Genomic DNA, 23,426 nt, shown 5'->3' with positions numbered 1-23,426 from the left:
CTTGGCAGCAGCCAGGCCTTTTAGTGATTTCATTACTGTGGTTTCCTCAAGCTCTTTACACACATTGATTAATATTTTTCTTGCAGTTATCGCTGTGATGATTTTGTGGTTAATGACACCAAGCTGGGACTGGTACAGAAAGTCAGAGAACACTTACAGAACTTGGAAAAGTAAGTAATAGGCTTTGGGAAAAGAAGGGGACAGAGTGGGGTTGAGGGATCTTTTAGAATTTTTGAGTGGGGTTATTTCTTAATGAGTTTCATAACTTCATCATGTTTTTAGTGTGATTGAAATGTTAATAAACTGTAGGTTTACCTTGGATATCTGAAACTGTGTCCATAGTTAATGGTCATAGCTTAGTGTTTATTTCATTTAATATTTATCATAGTCATAGGCCAGAGTCCATGAGCCTTTTATTTTTTTAAGTTATTACCCATCAATTTATAAGCTACTCAGTTTATTTGCAAGGGGGATTTTGGAGGTGTAAGGAAAGGGCATAAAATGATGGAAAATCATTATAGAGTTACCTTTGATATTAGAAAATTCTTGTCAAATGTTTTATGAGGTCTTAGAAGCACTAAAATTTACGCATTATTTTAAAGGGAAATTAGGCTTTATTATTGTCCACTTTGCACCTTTGTGACAGCACAGGATCCTATTTTCTTTTTTTCCTCTTTTTTGAGGGGCTGTGTCACTTGAAATTATAATAGGTTGTCATCATAAAGAATTTACAGTGCTTATATGAATAGAATTTTTTAGCTATAGCCAGATAGGTTATTCAGATAAAACTTTGAACCCAAAATTGAAGCAATAAACAGAAATCCAAACAGTGATGCCTTGGAAGCTGCATGGATAGAAGCATGGCTATGGAATGGCTGCTGATGCTAGTGAAATTTGTGTAAATCACCCCTAGTTGTTAGGTGCCATTTATTATGACAGTTGATATTAAAAGCTGTTGTGAGAGCATACCAAAAGGAGGAGTCTTTTAGGAAGCTTAAATGTAAAGGCAATAGAATATTTTTAAATCATATAGTGAGAGGAAATAGCTTACGTTCTTTGAGTAAGACTTGGTATAATTTTCATTAGCCAAAGTCTTCATGCATGTCTTGTTGACTAAATAGATTATAAAGCTGATAAGGGAAGAAGAATGAATTTTTTAAAAATCTAAACTAGTTAAAATAAAATAATTGGAGTTTAAAAACTTTTTGGCTCTTCTCATTTCAAAGGCTTCCCCTTTTTATAATCTGAAGAGAGCAACAGAAGCCCTATCCAGGATTAGAGACAGAGCTACAGATATACAGACCCAAAATATTTATTTTTGTCTGAAATCATCATAATCAACTATGAAGTACGAGATTCCCGCAGTAATTTGTATAATGCCACTCTTTAGTGTGGTGATGTCATCGTGAAAATCTTACTGAGTTGATTCTTTGTCACAGAAGTGACTGTCAGAATATATTTTCTGCTACTTAAAGTTTTCTCTAAGAAAGAGAAAGGACTACATCTGAATCCCAAGTGAATGTATCAGAACTAAGTCAAAGGGAAAAGAGGAGCCTGCATGCATTTATTCAGTTATCATATCTTTTATTTCCATTGACCACTTCATCAGGCAGAAGATGTCACAGACCTACTTGTTTCTACTTCTGCTTCGTCCCACTGAAAAATCTACCTTGCAGTCTTTCTCCCATGTTGAAAAATATTATCTGGGTTCCTTTTTCTGTGTTTCAAGTATAGGCGTTAGTCTATGGTGCAAACTACAGTTTAAAAACTGTGACTTTGTGTTTTATTTCACGTTAGACTGTTCTACATATCCTCCAGAGGTACACTGTGCAGAAGAACTTTTTGAAGGGAAAAAATTTGTAATCTGCACTGTCCTATATGGTAGCTACTACTTCTGCGTAGAGCACTTGAAAAGTGGCTTAGCGTAACCAAGGAACTGAATTTTAAATTCTATTTAAGTTCAGTCAATTTAAATTTATATATTATTTATATATCCGTATCAGTGTGGATCTAGTGGATTCTGCCATTTTGAGAATTGCTGAGCATAAAATTTAATAACTTGTGTTTTAAGAAAGCTAAATGCCTTATTTATGTAGGTTAAAGCTGAAAGTTAACTGTAGGCATTGTTGCTAAGAGGTATATACATACATACACATATAAATATTGTGCTTATGATTCAACTCTTACAGAATTGTGAAGGAATAGCTTGGAATTGGTCTCTTCTTACCCTGTAGTCATTGATAACTCTGAGAGGGACGTTCTGAAGACATGTTGCCTAAGAATATTTTTAGTTTTAAAGTAACTAACTGTCACTAGATCTGATGCTCCAAAGATACTGTAGTTCATGTGGAAATTTAATAATTGTATATTTACTTGGGACTAGCCTGGTACATTTTAGAAGATGGAGAAGAATTAGCAGACTTAAGGGTCTGTGGGGTTTAATGACAATTTTTTCCTTCTTTTAGATTAGGATTCCTGATACATAATGATTTTAAAGTGACCCTTTAAAGATTAGAATGATTTTCTGATAAAATTTAAGCAAAATATCTCTTTCATCAAGACAGATTTTTAAAATGTTAATTCAGAATATCTGTATCAATTAGAATTTGTTTCAGTTTATTCTTTGTAGCATAGTTGAATCAAATTAATTTATATGTATTTATATGCCTATAATTTATCATTCCAGAAATTCAGATTATATTACTCTGTTATGACAAATGAACAAAACATGATATCTTCATCAAAATTAAGAAAGAAGTAGTATAGTATTTGACACTTATAGTAAATCTCAGAATAGTCGTATCAGACAAGGATTTTCCTTGTGTTGTAAGGAATGGGTCTTCTCATTTTTGAAGCTTCACAGTTGAGTAGGCAGATAGAGTGGTAGTGGAGATGGATCGTCTCACAGATCACTTCTACATGACTAGCTTTTGGGAGAAGTACCTGGTGGTAGATGATCCCAGCCCACCTTGCAAGAGGAGTAGTGGGAAAAGTGGAACAAAGTAGAACTCCTTGCTTACTTCAAATACTTGTGGGCCGCAGTGCGTGGCGGTGGGCACTTCCTGACCTTCCTAAGCAGCCAGGCAGGGCCCTGTACCCGAGACACTTAGAACAGCCAAGTTTATTTTTTAACCTGCTATGTAGTATGTATGTGTCAATGTCTTTTTTACTGTCTGTTTTTGTTTTAATAGCTCAGCTTTCACAGCTGACAGGCATAGGAAAAGAAAACTTTTGGAAAATTCATCACTAAACACCAAGTTATTAAAAGTAAATGTAAGTAATTAAAATTTATATAAGTGTAAGAATTGGTTTAGACCTAGTCATTGATCTGTTACATCTCTAACACTAATGTTGGTCCTTATTATAAACTCTGATTAAATGTATGCCTTGGGTTTGGAATATTTTACGAAATGTTTGTCATTTGTACTAATGATTCTGATGTGATTGAATACCCCAGCGAGTCCCTCTATCAGTGCCTTCCTTCCATCAGGATTACTACTGTGTTCCTCTGCCTTCACAAGTGTTCATTCTTAAAGCCTGTTCGTATATCTTATTACTCTGGTCCTAATGATTCTAGAGATCTTTGCTTCCTTCTGTTAAAGGTCTTAAATGCAAAGTCTATGGGTCTAAAGTTTTGGTAAGTTTTGTTTCTTAGGACTTCAGTAATTCAATTCCATCATGAAAGGATATGCATCCTCATTCTGGTAACCATCTGTTACCAGATGTATGAGCCATGAATAAATTAACAAAATTTAAAGGTCAGTAAATACTTTTAAATACATCAGTAATTTGCCCTGCATCTGCCTCTCTGCTGTCATGCTAGTTATGTTTAGACATGCACTTAATTGAAGTGTTATGATTTTGTGTAAAAAAGAGATGAAGTGCTCTCTGGCCCTCTGAGTTTTGGGCAGAGATGTTTTATGTTGGATTGGTAGATTTCACTTCCCAGGTGTAGTATTTAGATGTCCTGGTGCATTTGTAGAGCTAATCAGAAAACAAAGCTTTGGTCTTTAAGGGAAACTCAGGTAGTTTTTTAAAAGACTGTTAGCCTATTGCTAGGAATACATGCATTGGTCTTTTATGCATGGCTTAGAGTTAAAAGTTTGGGGACAGATTTATTTGAGGTGTATATATTTTTTCAGTTTGTAGTAGTTTTAATAAAATCTTGTAAAAGAATTCAGTCTTAAAACTTTATTTCTTTTAAGGATCTTCCTGGTTTCTGTATCCTGTACTCCATGGTATTTATTAATGCTGATTTCCTTATAAGCTTACACGGGGTATTCCCATTTAGAACAATCCCAGGATCAAAAATAGGCTTTTAAAAATATCTGGACACTTACACAGAGAGTAGAGCGAGAGTTTGAAATGTTCACTGGACAAACAAGGACCAATTCTAAATTGCTTTGATGCTAGAGTTTCAAATATAGGCCTTTCATTTGATGTCTGAAACAGCCTTCTCTTGGTATTGCTGATGGCTTTTTCTTGTCCCATTTCTTTCCCCGTTTTACAGGGAAGCACCACTGGCATTTGTGCCACAGGCCTTAGGAATTTGGGGAACACATGTTTCATGAATGCCATCCTTCAGTCACTCAGGTAAGGTTTAACTCGGAACTTAAAATTCTGATGTTAGTTACTAGCGAAACAGTTAGGAGCAAAGGCTCTGGCTTCAGATTTTATCTCTGCCACTGACTCTAGTCACGTGGCATGTTATCTCATTTCCCTGTGCCTTAGTTTCCTCATGAGTAAAATTGAGCTTAATAGTTCTGCCTCACAGGATGATTGGGAAGATTAAATAATGAAATTTATATAGAGTGTTTAGAACAGTGCCTAGCAGTAAGTAACTGTTAGTTATTTTTATTTCCTATTGCTTCTGGAAAGAACTATAGCAGAGGTTAGAAAACTTTTTCAGTAAGTGGCCAGATAGTAAATATTTTAGTCTTTGCATCCCACACACAGTCTCTCATACCTTCTTCTTCTCCCCTTCTCTCCTACCCCAATCCTTTATAAACAACTCTTTAAAAATGTAAAAGCTCAGCTGATTGTCTGGGTGGCTTAGTTGGTTAACCATCAGACTTCGGCTAGAGTTATGATCTCATGGCTCATGAGTTCGAGCCCCACATTGGGCTGTATGCTGCCAGCTCAGAGCCTGGAGCCTGTTTCATATTTGTGTCTCCCTCTCTCTCTGCTCCTCCCCTGTTTTCCCTCCCTTCCTCTCTCAAAAATAAATCCATATTTAAAAAATTTTTTCAAATGTAAAAACTCACTAGGACCAGATTTGGCCTGTGTGCTCTAATATGCAGACTCCAGGACTACAGGAAACCTTGTTTAGAGTTTAATTTGATCACTAGTTGAGTATATATTTATTTATTTATTTAGAGTACATGAGCGGAAAAGAGAGGCAGAGGGAGAGGGACAGAATCCTAAGCAGGCTGCACTCTCAGCATGGAGTCTGACGTGGGGCTCAAGCCCATGACCCTGGGATCATAACCTGAACAGAAATCAAGAGTCAGAGGCTCAAACAGCTGAGCCACCCAGGTGCCCCCATTTGTTGAGTCTTAAATATGGTCATAAGACCAGATGTTTAGAAGATCTTTAAAATGTAAGATATGTAGTAAAAATAAAATACCCAACAAGGTTGACCTCATTTATGTAGAAGAAATTATTTTGAAAGTCCTGTACTTGTAGATTTTAATGTGACACTGAAGGCCAGCATAAATAATCTTCCCAAGGCCACTTGGCTAATAAAGAACAGAAGTCATACTTGATCCCTCCTTAAAGATACTGTCACTTATCTAGTCTTGTTCAAACAAGAAACTCAGGTCACTACAGAATTCTCCTTATTACTTTGTACTGTGTATCTAAGCAGTATGGTTGGTTTCATGGTTTGTTTGTATTTGAGGAAATGACTGAATACCTGGAAACAGGGACCCTAAAAAAAGAAAAAAAAAAAGAAATGGTGACAACCTTTGAGGGAGGGGAATTGAGGATTTAAAAAAAATTTTTTTAAGTTTTATTTATATGAGTAATGCCTGCACCCAACATGGGCTTGAACTCACAACCTTGAGATTAAGAGTCACATGCTCTTCTGAGCCAGCCAGGCACCCCAGAAGTGAGGATTTTTTAAAAAGAGCTTTTGCTTTCAGCTCTTTGTTCACTTTTACAGTCATCTGTTAATACTGTTTTCTTAGAGTAAATGAGGAAACTTAATGAGGAAACTCAAAGCAATTTCTTCAGAAAGTGAAAGATCACATTTTCAAAATTCACTTGTGGGTTTTATAGAACTTTCTTTACAGTTCTAGTAAATTCTTTTTTTTTTTTTTAAATAATTTTCTTCCCTTCCTTTTAAAATAGTAACATCGAGCAGTTTTGCTGTTATTTCAAAGAACTGCCCGCTGTGGAGTTAAGGAATGGGAAAACAGCAGGAAGGCGAACATACCACACCAGGAGCCAAGGGGATAACAATGTGTGAGTTCTAAGAATATGTCCTTTCTGGCTTTGAGCTGCAAAACAAGTGACTCTTACTGGTGATTTCCATTGCATTGTATGAGTTAATAGGCACATACATTTTAAAACACTCTTCTAAAAATTGTGTTTAACTATGTAGCCGGTAATCTTAATAATTGTTGGAATTCTTTTATTTCTGTTTACCTAATGGGAGGATAAATTTAGCTCTCTACTTATTAAGTCTTTGTGGATTTGAGCTCTCAAATTGACATCTGTATTAGAAACGTAGTTCTAGGTGTAGAGCAGCTTGAATATCATTAGCCTTTGTGAGTGGATAGGTCTTATAATAGTAGATAAACCTCTTGGTTAATAAAATTAATCTGTAGTCCTCATGTTAATTATGGGGCAATGCAGTCAATTTTTTGTTGACATGGAGGGGGGACAATTCACAAATGATTATTGAGAACCAATATGTATACAAATTTCAGTGCAGCTGTGCTCTATTTGGGGTTCAGAAAATCTCTATTATTGCAGTGGGCACGTTTTTTCATATCATAACATTACTGAAATAAGGCTATGATTTATAATTTATATATATTTTAACGTAATGTTCTCTCTGCTTGCCCATCCCTGCTCCCACACACCCCATCCCCACACATTCTGAAAAACCATTTTACGATCTGACATCATTCTGCCAAAGTGGCTCAGGGAAATTATGATAGAACATGTTAGAATAGTGTACAGTATGGATAGAGCCAAAATGCCAGGGAATTTTAAAGCCAGGCATTGGAGTAGGGAATAGTCATACCACTACAAGGGATGTCTTAAGAGTTTACTTTGCTAGCAGCACATAGGATGAACTGGAAAAATGCCTGCATTCAAGGAGACTTCACCCTTTATAGTATTTGGGTTGGAGGGGATAGCAGTGAAATGAGGAGGAAAAAATACATTTTCACAAAAATTAAGGGAAGAATGAGTAGTACTTGATGCATTAGTGTCATTTAGGGTTTAGTTATAAGTTGCAGAAATTATCTCTGGCCATCTTAGGCAGAAAAAGAATTTATTAAAGGTCTGTTGGTAAGCTGTTACTGGATGGGTGGAAAATCAGGTTTGGCATCTAGACATCCAGGACCATAGCCACATTCCCCCACGGAACTATCCCATAAGGCTGTTACTGTCCTGAAAAGCACACTTCCCAGTGTGACACCAGAGTTCCTGTTGCCAGCACCGTGGGAGTGGTGTGCTGGGGGGATGCTGCTGTTTTTGCTATTATTGCTGGCCCTGCACTCCAGGTGAGGTTCTTTGACACCAGAAGGGATTTGGGACTGCCCCAGCTTCTTGGCATCACTAACTTCTGCTTCAGATAGGCAGAACCCAGGCCATGCAGCTGAGCGCTGGCTGCAAGGTGGTTTGAAAAAGCAAGTATCTAGGCTTTTCAGGTTCCATAGTGAGAAGTAGGCTGTGACTCTTACCCAGACTTTTAACGTGGGGAATTCCTCAAAATACAGGAAGAAGTTTCAGGTACTAGGGAGTAAAAAATGTGATTTGTATCTCAAGGACCTACTGGATGACAGAGGTTGAACTATATAACTTACTGCGATTCTCTTAGAAACCAGTCAAGTATCCATGAGGATGGTCGTTGTATTGACAGATACAGGTACTGAAGTTGCTTGGTGATGTTTCAGTTTAGCTGGTTTTGGAGGTGTTTCCTTCTAGCTACATGCATAGGAAAACAAAATTAATAGTGACTTAAACAACCATTGTTTATTTTTCATGTAAAAGTTGGAGATTATCCATCTAGGGCTGTTTGACACAATCATCGGGCTCCTTCTAGCTTTCTGTTCCATCAACCCTAGGGTAGGGCTGTCATCCACATAGTTCAGACTGGTGCTGGAGTGCTGCCATTTCATCCTTCCAGCTAGAAGGAAGAAGGAAGGGGTTAATGAGGACTACTCTTTCTCTTTAAGGAAATTTCTCAGAAGTTGAACACACTCAGTTTTTTATTCTAGGAGTTCTTATGCCAAGCAAAAATTGAAAGTTCTATTCCTGTGTGAGAAGAGAATGGTTATTGGGGGGTATTAGGGACAGTATAGAAAGCAGTTTTAGTGCACATTGAGTCTAAAGTGACAAGAAGACATTCAGGAGAACATTCCCTTTGGAAGCTGGAAAAACCTGACTAAATGTGGTCATGAGAGAATCTGGCTTTTAGATTTGGATTTGAGAGTCATGGTGTAGAGTTGAGTGTTGAAGCTTTGTGACCAGATGAATTGTGTGAGACAGAAATGAGCCGATACTCACACACTGAGGTCTGAGAAGTGCTCCTTGTGAGGGGTAAAAAGGAAAATTGCAGAAAGTGGGGAAAGAGATTCTGTTACTTAAAATCGTAAAGGTTTTAAAAAAAAATATACATTTTAAAGCAATCTGTTTTATAACTTCTCTATTGCTTTATTGTACAAGTATGCCATTACTCTCGCACACTCAATGTTCATCATGTGGTTAAAAAAACTAGTTTTGTCTATAATTACTGCTTTTTATGTGGGTTTTTGAGATGTTCTTACTTAACTGTCAGAATTAGGTTAGAAGAAACCAAACCCTTTTTATGTTTTCATTTTTTAAAAATATATTTATTTTTTAAAATTTATATCCAAGTCAGTTAGCATATGTTTTCATTTTTATTATGAATTCTAGACAACTGGACACTATGCATTGAAATAGTAGCCTCTCACTTTCTTCTTTTCCAGGTCTTTGGTGGAAGAGTTTAGAAAGACACTCTGTGCTTTATGGCAAGGTAGCCAGACTGCATTTAGCCCAGAGTCCTTGTTTTATGTTGTTTGGAAGATTATGCCAAATTTTAGGTAAGTATTAATGAAGCATATTTGAACATTAATATTAGTCCTCATACTATTCCTGGAACGATTTCCTCTAAAGTGGTAGTATTCTAAATAATAAAGATTGGTTTTATTTTGTTTTGTGACTAAAATGAAAGGAACAGCCATTGGATCATTTGACTTGACAGATGTGTATGTTTAAATAATATATAGACATTAAAAATGTCTTTAACAAAGGGTAGGGGGCAGTGTCTGGGTGGCTAATTCCATTAAGTGTCTGACTCTTGGTTTCAGCTCAGCTCATGATCTCATGGTTCACAAGATCAAGCCCTGAGTCGGTCTCTGCACTTTCATTACACCAGTACCACAGAGCCTGTTTGGGATGCTCTCTCCCTCTCTCTCTCTGCCCCTCCCCTGCTGGTGCACACATGTTCTCACGCATTCTCTCAAAAAAACAAAACAAAAACAAAAAACCCATAGAAAGTAGGATATTTTGTTTTAAAAACAAAGCCCTTACAAATAACTTATGTGCTCTAGGAAAGCCAGTTAGACAAAATTTACTTGAGTTTTTCAAAATTTTTTCTTTTTTTTTAATTTAAATTTTAGTCAGTATACAGTACAGTATTGGCTTCAGGGGTAGAATTCAGTGATTCATCACTTACATACAATACCCAGTGTTCCTCACAACAGTGCCCTCCTTAGTACCCATCACCCATCTAACCTGTTTCTCACCCACCTCCCTGTCAACCCATAGTTTGTTCTCTATCATTAAGAGTCTCTTGTGGTTTATTCCCTCTCTTCTCTTACTGCCCCCTCCCATATGTTCATCTGCTTTGTGTCTTAAATTCCAAATATGAGTGAAATCATATGGTATTTGTCTTTCTCTGATTAATTTATCTTGCTAAGCATAACACATTCTAGTTCCATCCACATCATTGCACCTGGCAAAATTTCATTCTTTTTGGTGGCTGAGTTAATAGTCCCTTGTATATATACATACCACATTTTCTTTTAAGGAATTTTTTAAATGTTTATATTTGAGAGAGAGCAAGAGCGTGCACGCTTGAGTAGGGGAGGGGCAGAGAGAGGGAGGCACAGAATCCGAAGCAGCTCCAAGCTGACAGCACAGAGCTTGACGCGGGGCTCGAATTCATGAATTGTGAGATCGTGACCTGAGCTGAAGCCAGAGGCTTAACTGACTGAGCCACTCAGGTGCCCAGGGGTGCATGTACCCCTTTGAATCTGTATTTTTGTATCCTTTGGGTAAATAGCTAATTAGTGCAATTACTGGATCACATGGTAGTTCTATTTTTAGTTTCTTGAGGAACCTTCATACTGTTGTCTAGAGTAGCTGCACCAGTTTGCATTCCCACTAACAGTACAAGATGGTTCCCCTTTCTCTGCATCCTTGCCAGTAGCTTTTGTTTTTTGTGTTAATTTTAGCCATTCTGACATGTCTGAGGTGGCATCTCATTGTAGTTTTGAATTGTATTTCCCTGATGACCAGTGATGTTGAGCATCTTTTCATGTGCCTTGTTAGTCATTTGGATGTTGTCTTTAGAAAAGTGTTCGTATCTTCTTCCCATTTCTTAACTGGGGTTTTTTTGTTGTTTGTTTTGTTTTGTTTTGTTTTGGTGTTGAGTTTGATAAGTTCTTTATAGCTTTTAGATACTAGACACTTTCAAAATCTTATGAAGAATAATTACCATCATACACCATCTTGTTATTTCAACTAAAAAAAAATCTGAATGTAACCGGAGAAATCTGTAGTCTTACATTTCACTGTTTGGGCTAGGTTCTGAAGGTATTAGACTAGTTAAGACTAGTCCATTGGGATTCAGTTTTCAGAAGGTAACTGGACCATATCCTAATGTGGCTGTGGAGTCACTGTGTTTTCCTAGCTCTCTCTCTGGCATCACTTGAGAAGGGAAACAGCCTTGCTGTCAGAGGAATCTACCTCTTTTTTCTAGGTTAGTCATCTCTGTAGGGATTCAGGTAGTAGCAGATTTGAGGCACTGCAGGTGTTTGACAACAGGCTTTGCCACCTTCTGCTGATTTTATCCTTCTGAAGCAGGTCTATGCTCTTGCTAGTCAGGATTTTGGCATCTAATGTATATCCCTCTCCTTTAAAAAAAAAACAACAGCCTGCTGTAGTATAGGTTAGCTGTCTGTCTTGCTCTATTGCCTAACAGTAGTTTAGATATATTAGTAATATAAAGAAATGTTTAAAAGGCAATAAATAGAACTGTCATTTGTTGCCTTGCTTGAAAAGCCTAGCCTTGAGGATCTGAGGTGATTGACTGTTGTTACCCCTATTCTTTGCTTTGAAGAAAACTTCTTTTATGTGTCATGCCATTCAAATCTCCTTCCAGAGAAGATTAATTTTATAAGGATTTTAAAGTTTCTTTTTTAAAAATTTTAAAGACTTTTATTGTTTATTTTTTGAGAGAGAATAAGTGAGGGAGGGGAAGGATGATGGGGGACAGAAGATCCAAAGCAGGCTCCGCACTAACAGCAGTGAGACTGATGTGGGGCTCGACCTCACAAAGTACGAGATCAAGAACTGAGCCGAAGTTGGTTGCTCAACCTGACTCTAAGTAGGAAAGGTGGAAAATGGCTGTTCAGTTACCACTAACCAAGTTTCAACTTAACATTAACATTTCTAACATAGTCTCCCAGTCTTTGTGTTTTATGAACTAAAATTTATAAATACATATGTATATTTAAATATATTTTATATGTTTTTATATACCTTATATATTTTATAAGCTATGTAAAAATAGTTTCTATTTATTGAATGGTATGTGCCTAGCACTTAGGTCTTTTATGTCTGCTTTTCATTAAAAAACCCAACATAAAATTCCTGGCAAGGTAGGAAGTGTTAGCCCCATTTTAAAAAAGAGAAAACTGAGACAGCAGAGGAACAACTTGTTCAGTCTTACGCATCTAATAAGTGTTAGGACCAGAATTAGAACCCAGGTCTTTGTGGAGTTGGTAAATGATAGTTGTGTCAGCAGTAATTTGTCTACATGCCTGAGTAAAGCTCACCGACTAACTTTATACTGTTTTGCTTGGTCCCCATGATGACTCAGGTCCTTTGTTTGTTCTTTCTCTCTTTTTTTTTAAGCTTATTTTTTTATTTTGAGAAAGAAAGAGAGCATTAATGGGGGAGGGGTCAAAATCAAGTGTTGGATATTTAACTGACTGAGCCACCCAGGTGCCCCTTAGGTCCTTTATTCTTAATCAGGAGTTTAGAAACAGTATGAAACTTTTATTGAATAGAATTCTTTTCCTTTATGCCCACATCTCTGCCCTTTATATAAAGTTTCTGTAGCCTGTGAGCATAGTTTTATTTTTAGCTGCTTAACTTTGCACACTGTTTGTCCTTATCGATGAAAGGAAAGGACTCTTGGAAAAGGTAACCAAGTTGAGGGGTTTCTGGAGTGATCCCTAGTACACATGAACTCTTAGATTTCCTTATGGACTGATGAGAGTAAAATGCCTGTGTATTCTCAGCAGGGCTTTCTCTTAGTTCTGCAGTAATTGAGATTGTTCCCCCATTGTCTTGTAATCAAAGAATAATTTTCTCTTGGTTAGATCTAGATCTTGAGATTATATCAAAGATAAAGCTTAGGTGTAAGGTTACTGCACAAAACGCAGGTGTGAGTCAGGGAGGTGTGGGGCTTTCTTCTTATAGCTGTTCCTCCTATCAGGTATGCAGGGAAAGTTCCTATAATGTGCCTATGTGGAAGTGCAGGGAGTCTTGAACTATGTTTTTGTTATATTTATGAAACCCAAATAAATTTTTTAAAAAGGTTAGGAAGTGGGGTGTCTGGGTGGCTCAGTCAGTTAAGCATCTGACTTTGGCTCAGGTCATTATCTCATGGTTCTTGAGTTTGAGCCCCACATTGGGTTCTCTGCTGTCAGCACAGAGCCCACTTCAAGTCCCCTGTCCCCCTCTTTCTCTGCCCCTTCCTCACTCATGTGTGCTCTCTCAGAAATAAAATAGTAACACCTAAAAAAAAAAAAAGTTAGGAAGCCTATTTTCCTTGATTAAAACCTATGCTGATGTCTAGGGAATTTGACCCCTTGGAAAGAAATAGGAGTACTGTGAAATAAAAACATACATGTGAAAGTAGGAACAGCTTTCATTCATTAAATAAATGCAGAAAAAAAATACACTGTAAATGTAATCAGCAGCTTTGGGTATAGAAACANTGACCTTCTCAACATTCCTATCTACTTACCACCCTTCTTATGGCTTCCTAGTATGTCCTGCTTTTCCTGTCCTTTTCCTTTTCATAAAAGTACCTTAAGGTTTGTTTTTTTAAATAGATAAAATACAAATGGCTCAAAATGTCCAAAGATAAAGAAAGAATATGCAATGAAAGTTTTTTCTTTTGCTCTGTTTCCCAGCCATTCATTCTGCTTTCTGGAAGCAGCCATAGTTACTAGATTTTTTTTGTATCGTTTTGGTATATTCTCTGTATATACGTGTGTGTGTGTGTGTGTGTGTGTGTGTGTGTGATTTTTAACATAAATGGTAACACTTTTTTTCCTCCTAGTATCTCAGTAACTTTCTCTGTTCATTTTATGGGCACATATGTTCCACTTTATGGTCATATCATAATTTATATATAGTCCTTTGGTTATAAAAATTGTTTCTTTTGCTGTTGGAGACAGTGCTGCAATGGATAGTCTCATACTTGCATGTGCAACACTCTTAGAGAGCAATTTCTGGTTCAATAGAGCAATTTCTGGGTCAAAAATACTTGCTGTGGAGTGCTTGGCTAGCTCAGTCAGTAGAGCACATGACTCTTGATTTCAGGCTTGTGAGTTTGAGCCCCACATTGGGCATAGAGATTACTTAAAAGAAAGATACTTGCTTTTAATTTTGATGGACTTTTCTGCTAACCTTTTTTTTTTTACTCCTCGCTTTCCCTAATTGTTGTCTTATCGCCTCTGTATCTTTGTCATGTTTGTCCTATGGGATTTGCTTTATGATCTCCACCTTCTTCTGTAAGATCAGTTTAATGCTACCTCTACAGGAGGCTCTCTTGATAATTCAGATCAGGTCATGGTATTTATTCCCTTGCTTCTCATGTCATTTATATGCTCTCTCTCCTTTCAGATAAACTTGACTTAATATATATTTACCTTGACTTCTCAAAATACAGTTTTCTGTAGTTTTGTTTTTATCAGTTCTTGTTGTAATTAATGTTTAAAAATGATGGGTGAATAAACTACCGAAACATTATTCTATATTTACTAGCTTCTTGGCTTTGTAGAAAATATTAAAAAAAAATCTTTGTAGACAACAAGTAAGTCTCTGCATGTGAAATCATAATTTAATGATAATCTTTCCAGATTTGATGTTGATATTTTATAATGAAGCAGTATTAGTTCTTCTGACTAGGAATTTTGCTACTATATGTTTTTGTGTGTTTGTAAATAGAAACAATCATTTTTGTCATTTCACTTTTTGGTATTTTTGCCTCAGAGAAACTCAGCCATGGTTGATTCTGCAAAATGGATAGGAATAGATGAATTTAATTGATTTTGGTATTTCAGACAACTTATAAAAAATAGTAACAATTATTTTATGAATGTTAAAGTTAATAACACAGCCTAAAATTAGAGGGTGTCCTATGTATTTTAGAAGTTTTTTCTAGAATGATAAAATTTGATTCTGTATAGGCATATCCTGTTACTCAATGGACTTTCCATTTTACGCATTACATACTGGTACTGCCAGAATGCAGAGCACAGTCAATAATGCACACGTGTATGTGTGTTGGCATCGTACAAGTACTTGCATGTGTTTGTATTCTGTGGTATCTGTTTCATTACTTGGAATTTCTGCTTTTCACACTTAAGCCCAGGTACAAAGTAACATTTTCTTGGGGCACCTGGTGGCTCAGCCGGTTAAGTGTCCCACTTGGGCTCAGGTCATGATTTCATGGTTCATGGGTTCGAGCCCCTCATCGGGCTCTGTGCTGACAGCTAGCTCAGAGCCTGGAGCCTGTTTCAGATTCTGCATGTCCCTCTCTCTCTCTGACCCTCCCCTGTTCATGCTCTCTCTCTCTCTCTCTCTCTCTCTCTCTCAGAAATAAATAAAAACCTTAAAAAATAGCAAAGTAACATTTTATCATTTGTTATTGGAACATTTCTTCATTTGTTGAATTTGGGTAAGTATAGCTTGTCTCGGGGCACCTGGGTGGCTCAGTCAGTTGAATGTCTGACTCTTGATTTCGGCTCAGGTCATGGTCTCGCTGTTTTGAGGTTCGAGCCCCATGTTAGGTTCCATGCTGACGGCGCATTGCTTGCTTGAGATTCTCTCTCTCTCCTCTCTCTCTGCCCCCCGCTTGCACTCTCTCAAAATAAACTTCTAAAAAATTTAAAAAAATATATAGCTTGTCTCATCGTGCCAAAAAATGTTGTGAAGAAACCGTTGCCCCTGTATCCCCATACATGGTGCTTCAGCAGTGTCCCTCTTTCTTGGCTCCTTCATTCAGAAGGGATGCTTCATGATCTTTGGGGCTTTTTATGTTTGCATTGTGCTCTCCAACGATTATTTCTCACCACATCTTTATGACACAGATTTTCTATAAGCACTAAGGATGGTAATCTTTATCTAAGGTTACAAACAAGTGGAGATCAGGAACAGTATTAAAATTGGAGCCACTGTTTTTTCCCTCGGGCTTTTCTCTTTTAATTCTGGTCTGTCATAGAGATACCATTTGTTTTTGTTTTTGTTTTTAATGTTTGTTTACTTTAGAGAGCGTGCGCACGTACGTGTACACACACACACACGCTAGTGGGGGAGGGGCAGAGAGAGACGAAGACACAGAATCTGAAGCAGGCTCCAGGCTCTGAGCTGTCAGCACAGAGCCCGACGCAGGGCTCACACTCAAAAACTGTGAGATCATGACCTGAGCCACCCAGGCAGCCCATCCATTTCCTCACTAATTCATAAGCACTTGTTGGGTGACATCACTCAAATAATTTCTATACAAAACAAACATTGCACCCAACATGATTACCAACCAGGAGAGACCTAAGTTGATTACAAAGGAAATTTTGAAGCTTCACATTGTATAATTGGGAAATTATTGAAAAGCTAACTGAAGTTTATTGGTTTTAACTTACCAAACAGTATTTTTTAAGACTTTCAGATAAGTCAATGAAGCTATTACCTAAGTGTTTAAAAATGGAGTTGTAAATGTATGTTTAGTCAGAATCAAAAAAATGCCCTAGTCCTAGAAGTAGCAGAACCTGTTTTTTTGGTAAAGATCACAAATTGAAAGAGAAATATAACATAACCTTTATAAAACAGCTGAGTGTTTCATGATCACAAGTAGGTTAAAAAATGTTTCTAATGGTAAAGGACATGTTAGAAAATAATGTGCTTTGATATGAGAAGAGAATCAACAGAGTCATGATTTGTTTGGATGCTTTCAAGAATGTACAGTGGGCAGATTGTTTTTTAAAAAAGAATGAATATGTGTTTGATGAACGTGCAAATCAACATAACTACAAAGTACTGGTATTCATGATCCATTTGAGAAAAATGATAAGATATTAGTTTATTTTGGCGAGAGAATAAAACTATTTTTAATATGTGGTAGAATTTCAAATATGATCTAAGATACTAATCTTCCCTTTGAGTCATAAAAAAAATGGATGTCGTGATGAAAAAGTTTAAAGCACCTCCATAAATATGTAAAGGAACTACCAACTTGGAATACTTTTGACTGAATTTTAATATTTTTATTTATAGAAGTCTTAGGAGAAATACTTGAACATATATTGATATTTCGTTGCTAAAGAGTTCAGAAAAAGTTATAGTGAAGTGGTTGCGTGACTTCTGACTTAAGCTGCATTGGTTGGGTAGATGGTTTTCAGAATTTATGATTTCCAGGAGAAATTTTAGGGAAAGGGGGAAAATATATATTGAGGGAAACTCTGGTTGAAAGAAATTTGTTTGTGGAACCATTGCCTGAAAGAGTGGTGGAAGTTTTAACTCAAGACCAAGCCAGAAAAACTTGTGATCTAAAAGGTAAAAAGAAGCTCCATGCTGGCAAAATGTAGTCAGAAATCTTTTCTACCCATAGTGTTAAAAAGTACTTTATATGTGTATCATTGCTTGATTTATTTTATATACGTAAACCTCTATAATCTTCAATTGTACCAGCTTCATTTTCTGTCAGCCTTCATTACTGTGCACTTGCCGTGGTCTGTATTAGTATAAGGATTCCATATAATTTCCTGTCTGAATACAGTACAAGAAGTAACTTAAGAATATGTTGCTGCTTATATTCAAGTTTTAGGCTAGAGCATAATTGTATATGAGTCAGTGCACTTTTTAAAGGATTTATTTGAAAAATGTTTTTTAAGTCAGAGATTAGGAACCCAGTACAGACTCTATAGAAAGTTAAAAAATTAGTATCTTTCAATCTAAAAAATTAGTTTTAAATTCCTCATCTCTTAAAATGGTGTTTAGACCAAGTTTTCTGGTGAGGGCAACAAGTGACATTTTATCACTTGAGCACCTTCTAGAGAGGCCATGTAGGATAGTGAGAAAGCTCGGAGCCCATCCAGGAGGCACGGGTTAGAGTTGGTCCCATCTCTTTAACTCTCTGGTTGTAGGACTTAGCCATGTCATATACCCCTTTTCTTGTCCCTCAGTTTTCATCTCTAAAGTGAGGTCAGTTGAGATCACTGCAAGTCCAGTTAGCTCTAATGTTCTGTGTTTTCACATTTGTTTTAGGAGAATTTTTCCTTGTAGAGAAATTTTAGAATTCTCTTTGAAGAGAAATAAAACCTGGCGCAAGTGGGGACTGTGCTCTGAGGCGGGGCTGCAGCCCTTCACAACACTTTGCCTTCCTGAATGTTTGGCTGGGCAGGTGGAACCTCCCAGTGACGGTTGTTTCTTTTTGCTTTAAGGGGCTATCAGCAACAGGATGCCCATGAATTCATGCGCTACCTTTTGGACCACCTGCACCTGGAACTCCAGGGCGGTTTCAATGGTGTTTCCCGCTCAGCAATTCTGCAGGAGAATTCTACTCTATCTGCAAGTAACAAATGTTGCATGTAAGATGTAGTTTCCTTCTCTCTCTCTCTCTCTTTTTTTAGGAGGACCTTAGACATTTCTGTTGGTGTTATTATTTATTAGATTTGTAATGGAAGGTGGAGAGTTTTCCTCGACCTTTGCTGAAATTTTTGTGCACTTGAATTTAGTAACAACAGGTGGACGAGCACATGCCTCCTGCTTCCATACCAGAGGCATCCTGTGCTTGACTCTTGTGGTACCAATTGTTTTGGTATAGTTTATTTTAAAACATGAAAAGAACAGAAAGCACTTAAAAATTCCCTGCCAAACATATTGAATAATGTTTGGGAAACTTAATTTTCTATACTAAAATAATTATATTTATTCAGTAGAAACAAAGGCTAAAAATATTTTGAATATAAATTTTCCTAAAATATATCTGTTCTTGAATGAAGTTGAGGCCTTTGTAAGTTCTCAGAATTTTTCTTGCCTCTCAATATGAATAAAACAAACCTTTTAGATTGTTTTCCCAGGTATTAATACCCCAAAATATACACGGAGATTGGAAAGTTTATTTTGCTTGAGGTCAGAATGATTTGCTGTTATTTCAGGCTGATTTTGTTTAAATGTAGTCTCCTTTTGTTCAAATTTTTTTTTAACTGACCTGTGTTAGAAAGGGATTTACAAGACAAATTTTTTGTATTGACCTGTGCAGGAAAGGGATTTACAAGACAAACTCCCTAGAGACAGAAGGAAAAGAGTAAGTAATATATGGCGGTCACTATAGTATTGCCTTGAAGTTCACAGATATGATTTAATGTTAAGTTAGGGTCCTTAAAAAGACAGCAGCCTCATAGCTAATCTGGCTGTATCAGAGAATGGCAACCATTTGAATTGCTGTACTTTTCAAAATGTTTGGCTCTCTGGGTCCTAGTAGCTATGATTCCAACTAGAATCCAGTACAGAAAGGGAGGGATCTGTGACCTGGTAGAACTGTTTTTGATGCTAGCACCAGGTTAACAATAGTATTAAGTGAAAAATTCTGCTTTGTATTTTAGGATGGTATTTCATATACTAAGAATATTGAACTGGGCCTCTATCAAGGATAGTCTGTGTGAAGTAAGAGGGCATATGTTATTATTATTTTATTTGATGCCCAGGGCATCCTCATGGAGTCACAATGTGTAACAGTCCTAGGATGATCTTCTAGTGACTAATGAGTTTTCAGTATTAGCCCATATCTTTTCATGATATTTTAAAGAATAGTAAGTTCCATCAGTGAGTTAAGAACAGAAGAAAATTATCGTTCAGGATCTAAGGATCATATTTGCTAAAACTGCAAAAAAGGTCTCCTATGCAATATCTGTTTACTTGTGTAAACACAGCCAACCCTACTGAAGATGGAGATGGTAGAAATAAATGATAGATGTGGTCTTTTTAGTACATAGAAAATCATTAATGCTGATAGAAGGGACCCTAACAGTGTGCGCCTGTCTGAGTGACTAATATTTAAACACTCTTGGTGTAGTTAGAATAAATGGGAAAGCAGTTTTGAGATTATTTAAATCATTGTGTACCTAAACTTAATGCCATACACATCACAGTCAAGACTTGATTAGTAACCTTTTCTCAGAGAAAGAAATAAAGCAGTTTCCATTTTATTTAAGGTTTTCATTGTATGAGAACATCAGTATGAAAGGGTCATAGTCCCTTTATTTCAGTGTTTTTTTTGGTGTGTCCTATGTTTATGGCATAGATATTAAACCTGAAACCTGAAATGGCTTTATGTCAGTTCCAATGTATCTTCCCTTTTTTAATTTACTAAATCTCTATATCTCATGAGCAACTTAAAAAAAAAAAAAGATGAAGCTGCAGTGTATTTCTTTGCCAGTAAGGAACAGAAGCCATTTTATGGAAAAGGAAGCAAACTTTTAAAATAATATAATTGCTTGAGTAGATTTTGTCTGTCTCATTGTTGCAGTGGGTTTAATTTTGGAGCCAATCAGAAAGCCAGGTTAAGTGTTTTAGGATTATTGTTTGCAAGTGATAGAGAAACCACCTAAAACTACTATTAGCAAAAAAGGAGCATCTATTGATTTAAGTAACTGAATATGTAAGTTCACAAAGGTTAATATATAAGTGTTTGCTCTAGGTACTATCAGTGATAGCAAACAGTTGAAACCACCTGAGAAACCATTAATATTATATTGGTCAAGTGAAGAAAAGGAACATAGTGGGGCTCCAGGGTGGTTCAATTGGTTAAGCATCTGACTTCAGTTCAGGTCATAATCTCACGGTTGGTGAGTTCAAGTCCCACACCAGGCTCTGTGCTGACAGCTCAGAGCCTGGAGCCTGCTTCAGATTCTGTGTCTCCCTCTCTTTATGCCCCTCCCCTGCTTGCATTCTCTCTCTCTCAAAAATAAACAAACATTAAAAAAAAAAATAGAAAAGGAACATAGTGTTAAGAGCATCTACTTAAACCAGATCAGCTGTGTGACCCTGGGCCAAGTTGGATCTCAAATGGGATCTGAAATGGGAATAATTGTATCTGTTTCAGAGTTGTTTTGCAGATGAATTGATTTAATAAATGGAAAGTACTTTGAATGTAGTTCAGCATAGATTAAGTATTTTCTAAGTGTTTGCTAATCCTGCTTTCATGGTGTACTTTGGTGGTGGTTCTTGTGTCCGTTCTGTGTTTGTACTGTGGCATGCCATACTGCTGTCCCAAAGAGTGAGAGGTACATGTTCAAGGCCTATATTTTGGTGGGGGGGGGGAAGCAAAAGGCAGATATGAGCCTAATTATTATGCTAATAAAAAAGCCTTGAAGTAATTTGAGGGCTTTCTTTTTTGGTAAGCACTTGTCTGAAAGCACTGTACATGTAGACTCCATTTCATCTTCACACCAGCCGTCTGAGGTAGGGATATGTTATTCCTGTGTGACATGTGATGTAACTGAAGCACAAAAAGTACTTTAGGACAGTTGGTGGTGTTTTTTTAATCATTCTTAAAGTTGTATATTCTTGATCTCAACAAGGTAATTACTTACAGTATTACTTTAAGTGAGCTTTTTAAAAGACTTGTTGACAGTAACATCTAGCCTTCAACTGTGAAGTCACACCTCCATCAGTAATTACTACGTATTAAATTTCTTTACTTCTTTTTCCTCAGTCTGACAGTTGACCATCTAAAAAATCTAAAACTATCCCTGAGTGAAGTTATTCAGAGTAATTGAGAGAGTTCCGTATGAGAGACCTTCCAAAAAGTTAAATATAAGGTGGTTTCCCTCTTTTCTGAGGGATATATGTATGGGGAAAAGGGTCCTCTTGCCCTGAGTATAGGCATATGCGTGATCTGTTAGTAATGGCAAATGTCCACTGTTAGTGGCTTTTGGAGAAACCAGTGGAATTGTAAGTGGTGCTGTGGTGGGGGTGGTGGGCAGTGGCTTAAACCTTTTATTTGGTAGACCTCTCTATAGCAGTAAAGTTTTTGTATTATTTCATAATTTGAATAAAATACTTAATGTTAAATAAATGACATACATATTTCCTCAAAGGAAGTTACCTATAGGAACTTTTGTACATATTTATTTTTCACTGAGATATTTTCCTGTGTGGTGATTTTCTTTAGAAATGGAGCATCTACAGTTGTCACGGCTATATTTGGAGGCATTCTCCAGAATGAGGTTAACTGCCTCATATGTGGGACAGAATCTAGAAAGTTTGATCCATTCCTAGGTAAGACATATTTGGCATGTGGCATTATAATAATTTATTAAACTGATGATAAAGAGATAAATGTACAAATCAGTTTTTGAAATTCTTTTCTGAATGTGGTATATGTCTTTAACAGCTGTTTTCCTGTTTCATTTTAAGACCTTTCATTAGATATTCCAAGTCAGTTCAGAAATAAGCGCTCTAAGAATCAAGAAAATGGACCAGTTTGTTCATTACGAGGTAAACCTACTTTAATGTTGTAGAATTATTTTTCCCCTGAAATAGCAGAGTAGACTCATAAACTCCATCTGCATGTGCTATGTTGTCAATTGCTTTAATCAATTTGTTTTATAACAAAAGTCCAACCTGTATGTCTTTTCCTATTGAACAAAAGAATGTGTGCCAGAGATACTACATCAAGCTGAAGGGATTTCTCATCTTTTTCTTTAATACTGATTTAAAATTGAGAGTCTGTAACAGTTTCTGACCTAATGAAATAGAATTCATTTTGTGGATATACCACTAGTATCCCTAGGAGGAAAGAACACTCAGCTAAGTTTTAGATGTTATGGTGTTATTTTTTCGGTTCTGTGACTGAGTTTCAGAAGTCTGTTGATGGTATATCTGTTCGTTAAGCCTGAGGCCCAGGAACAGATTTGGAACAGATTTTTTCCTTGGTGAGTGTTAACCTCTTTAGTCAAGGCAAATGACTGATCTTTGGCCAGTCACTTAAGTGACTACTTGTTCTTGTTGATCATAAAAGGAAACTAAGGAGTTCTTTTATTGGTAACTCTACACTGAAGGCAAATAACATTGTTTCTACCCTGAATTGTCTGTTCACTAAAAGTAATTCTTTTTTCTTTAACTGTTCTAGGGAGCATTGTCATAAGAATTTTTATATATTTTATATATTAAACATATACACACATACACAGTCTTTTCCTACAAAAAAATTCTAATTGGTTTAAAACTACGGTGTCACGGTCACACCACATAGGTGGTTGGTAAAATGTAAATTAAAAAACTGTTGAGGGAAGGACAGGCTTCTCTGTGTCAGAGGTACACTGGGAAGCATCTGGTTTTGTCAAAAAAGGAGCCGCAGAGGTGTGTAGCGCTGTCCCTCAGGCAGTCTGTTGAAATCTCTCAGCGGGTGGGGCAGGGCGAGAGACTGTCCAAGACACTGGACAGGAAAGGAACTCTGTGTATGAAAACCTTTTGTAGGTGCTTTCAGTTCCCCACCTTTGCAACAGTATTGATGGTCTCTTTTGATCACAAGTATAGAATATATTAAGCAAGTCCCATCTGCTCCTCTTCCCTCTACAAGAGGTGGTTACAGGATTTGAAAATATCATAGTATACTTGGTATCAGATATCAGATTATTTTCTCT

At 36.7% G+C, this 23,426-nt stretch overlaps 1 protein-coding gene and 1 long non-coding RNA gene across 7 annotated transcripts in view; one reads left to right on the top strand and one right to left on the bottom strand.

Annotated features, from left to right (window-relative positions):
• Positions 1 to 23,426, top strand: part of USP3 (ubiquitin specific peptidase 3) — a 106,044-nt gene that overhangs the window by 54,526 nt on the left and 28,092 nt on the right. For 2 of the 3 annotated variants that reach the window (XM_077747541.1, XM_077747554.1), the window contains 9 exons: positions 87 to 170; positions 3,192 to 3,273; positions 4,511 to 4,593; positions 6,352 to 6,465; positions 9,186 to 9,299; positions 18,219 to 18,365; positions 19,040 to 19,084; positions 21,953 to 22,059; positions 22,198 to 22,278. In XM_077747541.1, coding sequence (XP_077603667.1) covers positions 87 to 170; positions 3,192 to 3,273; positions 4,511 to 4,593; positions 6,352 to 6,465; positions 9,186 to 9,299; positions 18,219 to 18,365; positions 19,040 to 19,084; positions 21,953 to 22,059; positions 22,198 to 22,278 — 857 coding nt within the window. The remainder of the gene's footprint in view (positions 1 to 86; positions 171 to 3,191; positions 3,274 to 4,510; positions 4,594 to 6,351; positions 6,466 to 9,185; positions 9,300 to 18,218; positions 18,366 to 19,039; positions 19,085 to 21,952; positions 22,060 to 22,197; positions 22,279 to 23,426) is intronic. The other variant, XM_077747546.1, reaches the window with a different exon arrangement.
• LOC144217845 (uncharacterized) overlaps positions 8,189 to 23,426 on the bottom strand; it is a 50,503-nt gene continuing 35,265 nt past the window's right edge. For all 4 annotated transcript variants that reach the window (XR_013330973.1, XR_013330974.1, XR_013330976.1 and 1 more), the window contains exon 6: positions 8,189 to 8,362. This is a non-coding gene — a long non-coding RNA (uncharacterized LOC144217845). The remainder of the gene's footprint in view (positions 8,363 to 23,426) is intronic.

The sequence above is a fragment of the Crocuta crocuta genome, unplaced genomic scaffold (assembly GCF_008692635.1).
Source record: "Crocuta crocuta isolate KB4526 unplaced genomic scaffold, BGI_CrCroc_1.0 scaffold130, whole genome shotgun sequence".
NCBI lineage: Eukaryota > Metazoa > Chordata > Mammalia > Carnivora > Hyaenidae > Crocuta > Crocuta crocuta.
The sequence above is the reverse complement of the archived record's forward strand: the minus strand, read 5'-3'. Positions and strand labels throughout refer to the sequence as shown.